Source organism: Armigeres subalbatus, chromosome 2 (genome assembly GCF_024139115.2).
Source record: "Armigeres subalbatus isolate Guangzhou_Male chromosome 2, GZ_Asu_2, whole genome shotgun sequence".
NCBI classification, from domain to species: domain Eukaryota; kingdom Metazoa; phylum Arthropoda; class Insecta; order Diptera; family Culicidae; genus Armigeres; species Armigeres subalbatus.
The window spans coordinates 162,921,781-162,930,015 of record NC_085140.1 but is presented as its reverse complement, the minus strand read 5'-3'; the positions used below and the strand labels follow the sequence as shown (position 1 = coordinate 162,930,015).

Here is an 8,235-nt window from a genome sequence, read left to right as displayed (position 1 = left end):
AACATTATTTTTACCTAAGAACGTTATATATTCAGCTTGGTTAAAGCGCCAAAAATACCATCAAAGTATGTTGCCATTAGACTACATAGCATGTATGAAGTGAGAAATTTATTTAATCTTGATGATAAAAAGATACTTGGTTTATATGTTTCTTGAATATCAAAATAATGTGAACTAGACATACACACTCAGTTTTCATTTCTGCAGCTCATCAAAATCCGCACAGCCGTGTGCCCAGCAAAATAAAAAAAACTGATATCTCGTCAAAAGGTGAGGTGAGGTTTGTTAGCTGGGTTTCGGCAAATTATTCGCTGATTTTAAGCAACTTTGACCGATATCTCGGCGAAAAACATGTTTGCTAGGGCTCGGCTGTGCGAATCCCGGTAAAAGTTGAACAAATTGCTGAGATCCCGGTAAAAAATTAAGTATGTATGCCCAGCCAGAGTACAACGAAAAACTGGACACGATGAAAGCTTTTCCTGGATGTGATATTTGTCAATGGGCCACATGTAGTGTATATTCTGAAACCCTTCGCGGGCCGCAGGAAAAGGCCTCGAGGGCCGCATGCGGCCGCGGGCCGCACTTGGGGATCACTGAACTAGTACGAGGAAATTTTTGGAAAACTAATTGAATTTTATGCTGGAACTTAGTTTATTTTATTTTAACCACAAATTACATGTTAGAAAGAAGGATGAGTGAATACAGTGTGAGTAGTTATCATTGATCGATTATTACATACAGTTACGATCATATTGGGGTTTGAGGTAATGAACCCTACCCCTTGAAAACCTCACGTACCACGAAATGACTTTAAACTAATTGAATGGTAATTTAAGACGATCCTGTAGCAGGCTTTTAGAAATATGTGAGCTTCACATTAGCCTTATCTTTATCACCAACCAAATAACGGTGGGTTTGATTCTGGGCCTATAGAGAATGCGCCTTAAGTAGGTATTGAGTAAAATAATAACAATTAGGTAAAATAAAAACAAATTGAGTGAACAGAAATTCTTAGCGGGGTCTCGTTACTGGCGTTGGCTCCATAATCCATTGATTGTCTTTTTACAAGACCATAGTAAGAAGTGTTTTATTTTTAAATAAATACCAAATAGAAACCCACCTACAAGAACAAAAAATGTCTTATGGCTTGTTATACGACCAACCTTAGATAGCTGCCTGTTATCAGCTTGTCACCCACGGAGTTGATAAGCCATTAGTCATTGGGCGCAATCAAGTGTCGCTGATTGCATCTTTTAGAGCCGATTTATTGTCACTTTGACATCAATTGAGTGAAAGGCAATCATTTACCATTGCTGTGAGGCAGTGATTTTTTTTTGTGCGAACCTAAGATAATCCATCTCGGGGGTAAATATTTGGCGATGGATTGGAAGTGGTGTGTTGTCTTTGTGGCATGTTATTACTCCTCGTTGCCGGTTGACGCACAGCTGGGAATTCCCAATAACTACATTTGTACAGAGGACTTCTGCGATGTAAGTGGCTTGCTGTTCGACTCATTCCTTCGAAAGCAAAGAAATATGTTTAACCAATTCACAGAACTACCTCGAAAACAATCCATGTGAGGGTATGAAAACCGCTTGCAAAGCACAGAACGCAACTCACAATGGCATCATTATGCCATCAATTAGTCCCTGCTCGTGTTGTCAAATGTGTATCGAGAACCTGAAGCTGGGAGATGATTGTTCTGTAGGTGGATTGGGTTCGCCCGTGCCCACAGGAATATGCGGTGCAGGGCTGTACTGTACCGTGGTTGAGGGGGAGGAGCATCCTACATGTCAGCCAAGTGAGTTATGTTTTCGAAGATTGGTTATAACTTGTTAACGTCAATTTACGAGTTCTTTTTAAGTGCATCACTCCAGTGAATGCTTCAAGGCACAGAAAACATTTGACGAGAAACGACAAGACGGCACCATCGGTCATTTAATGCAAAGACCCGAATGTGATGCAGATGGATTATTTGGACCCGTTGTCTGTATTCCTGGACAAACGTGAGTAGTCGAATACGATAAAAGATATTTATAATGATAGAATTGAATTGGCTTACAGTTGTTACTGTATCGATGAAGACGGAAATCGTATTTTCGGGGAAGCAGTTCACACAGCTGGTATTCAGATATCGATGCGATGCGGTGTGCTAGCTAGAAACTTTATACCATAATCAATTTTAACATAAGAATTATCTGTTTCAGAATGCTCTAGACTGGCGGCGAAGGCACAGAAGTTACTTAACTCACGTTACCCAATTCTGACATCACGATGCGATTACAAAGGTTCTTTTGATCAACTGCAATGCGTCGATGACATTTGCACTTGTGTTGATATGCACAGCGGAGAGCCCACCTCCGATCGGAAGAATATTACTCGGGGGCTTGCAGGACTACCTTGTTGTAGGTGAAACAATTTTATTTATTAATAAAACTCTAATTCCCCTTCTTAGTTAACAAGCGCTATCATGATAATTCGACATATCTGAGAGAATGTGAATTGGTGAAACTAAATCAGCTGCGTGAGATTCACGAGTACGAGACCCTGGGCTTCAACGTTTTGGAGTTCGATACGGACATATGCCAACCGGATGGATGGTTCAACATAGTTCAAGTGAATGAAACTCAGTAAGAATTAAAAGTTGTAGGATTATTGTTCCTGGACTTCAGTTCCGACATCCATTCAAATGATTGTCTAGAACATAGAATCGACGTGCAATTTGTTTTGTTTCTTATTATTGTAGCAATTCAGCAAACATCAAATTCAAGCATCTGTTTTAGAGTACAATTAACTAAGGGACATATTACAAGCAATGGAACAGATATCCTTTTCCAATTCGTAAACTGAATGCTAACAGCTGATTATTTTCAGTAAATACTGTGCTAACCGGGATGGAAGCGCACTAGAGCCATATAGTATCAGTCGACATTCACCGGGAGCTGCGAAAATGAACTGCAGTAAGTAGTGCAAACAACAAAAAAAACACACAAAAAACACTTCTTATATTTTGGAATTTTATTTTCAGAATGTGCACGAGCACGAAAGCTTCTCATGGAGAATAATAGCTTGGAGCTCCCGGAATGCTGCCCTAATGGAAACTATAAACCATTGGCGTGCCGAAGAGGTCAATGTTACTGCGTCGATGAGGACGGAAATCAACTTGGAATAGAAAAACCAGCGAAGCACATGGACCAGCTAGAATGTTATGATGCCGTGGATCCATGCGCAACTGCTTAAATATATTTAATTAGGATACATTATTATTTAATTAATGATCAAAATGAATACTTTAGTTGAAAAATAAGAAATTTTTCATAAAAGGTTAGAAATTGCGACAAAAAGATTATTATAGTAGCAATTAATGAAAATAAATTTTTAATAAAACATTATTTTTAATAACCAAAAATAATTTTCAAAAAACCAAATAATATAAGAAAAAAATTTTTTTTTTGCAATTCCTGATCATAATACCTGGTTTACAGTTGTCGTTTGAGTGATAAAACGGCCTACTTTTCCATACCATTGAAATGGGTGCTTTAATGAACATAATGCAACTCAAATGGGTTGCATAATATCCATTATAGCACTCATTTGGGTGCTATAATGAAAAACCAGCATAAGAACAATAGTTATATGACCAGATGTAGCTCAATTAACTTGGTTGTGTGTTCAAACAGTGTATTTTCTGTGTCACGTAATTAATGGAATAATTAAATGGACATGACATCAATTTCTCTAAAAGCAGGTTCATCTATTGCTTTATGGTCTGTCGAGCATACAATGTGGCACGATAACATGGAATATGTTTGTTTTCTGCAGCAGCATGACATTTTGGTAAGATTGATCATGTGAAGTAAATACAATTGTACATTTTGGTACAGATTTATCACATTAAAGCCCATTTTTCGTCATTGCAAAAAAGCGTGTGCAACTCGTTGCAAAACTCGATTTTTCAGCACTCGTAGTATTTATACAACTCGGCAAGCCTCGTTTGATAAACGTACAACTCGTGCTGAAAAAATCATCTTTTTGCAACTAGTTGCACAAACTACTATTTTAGATTTCTGAAAGTATCTTTTATTGTCATTTTGCATTATTCATGGAAGTTCTATATTTATGACTTGCTTCTTCCTTTTTTGTATAGATATTTTTTTTATTTTTTTATGTGAAGTTTATAAGATACACTAGGGGAAGTGGAAAAAGGGGGTGAGTGTAAAAATCGACTCGAAAAGTTGGAATTTTACATATTTTACAGTTTTAGGCACACCATAACATTGTGCAAAATTATACTTTTATGTTTTCACTAATAATATACATACTCTAACACAGTTAACGCTGGAGCTGTCATTTGAGGTTTCGAGAAAGTTAATATTTGCATTAATAAAATCAATTCTAATAGCAAGGCATATGTGATTGTACAAATCGTGGGTGGCTATACAATGCTCAATTGAGCAATCTACTGTATATTGTCGCAAATTGATACTTGGATACTAATACCTTTTCCTATACAGTAGCAGTTGTATACCTGGCCACGTTCTTACAATCACGGAAGGAAGGGAAGGAATGTTAGTTCAACGTCTACTAGTGAAGATGCAGGGAACCCATACTACCTTCATAGATGTCGGGACGGAAAATTATTGTTAGTGGGTAAGGTGAATAATAGGGAGCTCTGATCGACAATATAGAGCGTTTGTCAATAACAGTATATGCTGAAAAATTATCAAAATATATTCATCAATTTACTTACGAACCGTCCAAAGCAGGACAAAGTAACCCGGATCTTACAAATGTACAAAACACGTTCAACCGCACACTTATTCACCGGGCGTTAAAAACAGAATCAAAAATTTTACGAATGTTCTAAATCCTACCTGAAACACGTCCGAACACGCACCAATTGTTTACTCACTCGGCCGCGCGAACTATCTGCTTACTGAGCAGAAACACTACAAAACAGGCACTGACGGCCGCGCAATGCAGAACACAATATTTCGGTCACTCGCGCGATCGTTCTGTTGTCCGAAACAAGAGCCAACACGCACTGAACTTAAAAAAAAGTCGATTTTTGACAGCACTCCAAAAAATCGATTGTTTATCAATAACAACAATAATTTAACGACTGTCATACATCAGTGAAGTTAAACTATATTTCTTAGAGCAGTGGTCCCCAAAGTGCGGCCCGCGGGCTTATAAGCCCAAGTCCTGGTGTTAGGTGGGACGCTAAACAGCCCTGACACGACGGCCCTCCGACGAGACAGGAGGTTTGCGCAGGCCCAATAAGCCGCCTTTAAAAACAACTATTACGAACGACATAGAAGATAATACGACTCGATACAATCGGCGACGACCTAGGCGACGAATAAAGGATCACGATTGGAAGCTTGGAACATGGAACTGCAAGTCGCTAGGCTTCGCAGGTTGCGACAGGATAATCTACGATGAATTACATCCCCGCAACTTCGATGTCGTAGCGCTGCAGGAAATCTGCTGGACAGGACAGAAAGTGTGGAAAAGCGGGCATCGAGCGGCTACCTTCTACCAAAGCTGTGGCACCACCAACGAGCTGGGAGCCGGCTTCATAGTGCTGGGAAAGATGCGCCAACGCGTGATTGGGTGGCAGCCAATCAACGCAAGGATGTGCAAGCTGAGGATAAAAGGCCGTTTCTTCAACTATAGCATCATCAACGTGCACTGCCCACACGAAGGGAGATCCGACGACGAGAAAGAAGCGTTCTATGCGCAGCTGGAGCAGACATACGATGGATGCCCACTGCGGGACGTCAAAATCGTCATCGGTGACATGAACGCTCAGGTAGGAAGGGAGGAAATGTATAGACCGGACCGGATAGTCTGCATACCGTATCGAACGACAACGGCCAACGATGCATAAACTTTGCAGCCTCCCGCGGAATGGTAGTCCGAAGCACTTTCTTCCCCCGTAAGAATATCCACAAGGCCACATGGAAATCACCTAATCAAGTAACGGAAAACCAAATCGACCACGTTCTAATCGACGGTAAATTCTTCTCCGACATCACGAACGTACGCACTTACCGCAGTGCGAATATTGAATCCGACCACTACTTCGTCGCAGTATGTCTGCGCTCAAAACTCTCGACGGTGATCAACACGCGTCGGAGTCGTCCGCCGCGGCTTAACATTGGGCGGCTGCAAGACAGTAGACAAGCCCAAGACTACCCGCAGCAGCTGGAAGTGGCACTCCCAACGAAAGAGCAGCTAGGCGCAGCATCTCTTGAAGATGGCTGGAGAGATATTCGATCCGCCATTGGAAGCACCGCAACCGCTGCACTAGGCACGGTGGCTCCGGATCAGAGAAACGACTGGTATGACGGCGAATGTGAGCAGTTAGTTGAGGAGAAGAATGCAGCATGGGCGAGATTGCTGCAACACCGCACGAGGGCGAACAAGGCACGATACAAACGGGCGCGGAACAGACAAAACTCGATTTTCCGGAGGAAAAAGCGCCAGCAGGAAGATCGAGACCGTGAAGAGAGCAACTGTACCGCGCTAAAAACGCACGAAAGTTCTATGAGAAGTTGAACCGTTCACGTAAGGGGCACGTGCCACAGCCTGATATGTGTGAGGACATAAACGGGAACCTTCTTACTAGGGTGGTCTAACCGGTAGTACTGAAACCGGTAATACCGGTATTACCGGCCAATTTAGAGTACCGAAAATACCGGTATTAGAGACGGAAAATACCGGTATTTTCGGTATTTCAAATTTTGCTGCCAGTTTAAAAAAAATCTATAAATAGTTTTCAGCTACATATATCAGCTAAAGATTTGGCGTGCAACAAACACTTAGCCAAGTGCATGAAGTGCTCAAATGTAATTATGTGCGAAGGCTCCAGCACAAGCAGAATAAAACACATCATACATTGCATAACATTATCCTGAAACATGCTGCTTCTCCAGATTTGGAAATCAACTACCAACAAAAAAATTCAACAAAAACTCCAAAAACAGGTACAAACAGGTATGCAATATTTTCCATCAATGGTCTCCCCTCTTGAAACTGCTCTAGCCCGAATGGATTTGGAGGACGGCATATCATACAGGCCACTTACCTAATCTGAGGGCATCCGCTTGAATCGTTTCAGTGGAATTCCAAAAACCCACGAAGGGATCAGACAAAAAGTTTAAAATAATCATATTTTCGTTGTGATGGGATCCGAGCTGACTTCGATGACATTCAAAAAGGGCAACGAAAAATCTGCACCAACTGAAAAATGAACTTCTATCAAAAATCCCCAATTTATGAACGTGACTGTTCATGATTATAAGAAAACGTGGACTGTGTTGCATTTTTGGAGCAGCATTTGAGGGAGTTCTACCGAGACACGCTGGGACAGCATGTTATCCGTGCTCAAATGATTCTATGAGTTGAAATGGCTTATTCAAAAAAGTCTGATAAATTTGGAGCTTTAATTCAAATTCAAATTAAATGATGAGGATTTTTTAGCAGTAGGTGAAATAATTCAAGCCATCGAACCTGTTCAAGCTGCTGTAGAACTACTTTGACGACAGTTATGCACTCTATATGAAGTCGATGTGGCGCTTTAATTTATGTGTAGCAATTATCAAATCAAGCCAAGACTTGTTCGATGCTCTCAAAGAACGAATCCAAGAGAGACTTTTTTGAATAACTCTGCTGTAAAGCAATCGTTCAGAAACGTTTTTGGCACTTTCTTCAAGACATCCAGAGTCACTTTTTTTCATCGGATAAAAAACAACTTGTGAAGAGACTGTAGCAGAGCAAAACATTTGCGTTGCCGGTGACAAGTACGTTGACGCCAAGTACTTGACACTGATTTTCGACGCTGTTGAAACCATTAGTCCGACTTCGGTTGAACCAGGGTATTCTCATCAGCACGATGAAACGCTCAGTATGTTATTTCTACTTAAGTTTCACTTTGTCCAGCTCATTAGCAATGATTTTAATTTTTGAAGTTTGTTAAAAAATGTTGTGTTTTCTCCAAAAGTACAAAACAAACGTTTTTTTTTAATATGAAATTTTCACCAATACCGGTATTATACCGGTACTACCGGTATTGACTCCACCAATACCGAATACCGGTATTTTTCAAAAATGGCCAATACCGACCACCCTACTTCTTACGAACGAGCGTGAGGTGATCCAAAGGTGGCGGCAACCCTACGAAGAGCACCTGAATGGCGATATGGCAGACAACGGTGGCGGTATGGTAAT

At 40.7% G+C, this 8,235-nt stretch overlaps 1 protein-coding gene across 1 annotated transcript; it reads left to right on the top strand.

Moving 5' to 3' along the window:
• The first annotated feature begins 1,243 nt into the window (after positions 1 to 1,243).
• On the top strand, positions 1,244 to 3,369 carry LOC134215403 (uncharacterized). The gene is made up of 8 exons (XM_062694603.1): positions 1,244 to 1,490; positions 1,555 to 1,801; positions 1,865 to 2,006; positions 2,065 to 2,147; positions 2,208 to 2,405; positions 2,456 to 2,630; positions 2,875 to 2,960; positions 3,029 to 3,369. The coding sequence occupies exons 1-8, from the start codon at positions 1,380 to 1,382 to the stop codon at positions 3,238 to 3,240; spliced, it is 1,254 nt and encodes a 417-aa protein (XP_062550587.1). The 5' UTR covers positions 1,244 to 1,379; the 3' UTR covers positions 3,241 to 3,369.
• Positions 3,370 to 8,235: the final 4,866 nt, after the last annotated feature.

Coding starts and splice junctions, on each gene's coding strand:
- LOC134215403 (XM_062694603.1), top strand. CDS start 1,380: ATGGATTGGAAGTGGTGTGTTGTCTTTGTGGCATGTTATTACTCCTCG. Junction 2,007..2,064: donor GTCTGTATTCCTGGACAAAC/GTGAGTAGTCGA, acceptor ATTGGCTTACAG/TTGTTACTGTATCGATGAAG. Junction 2,961..3,028: donor AGCTGCGAAAATGAACTGCA/GTAAGTAGTGCA, acceptor TTTTATTTTCAG/AATGTGCACGAGCACGAAAG.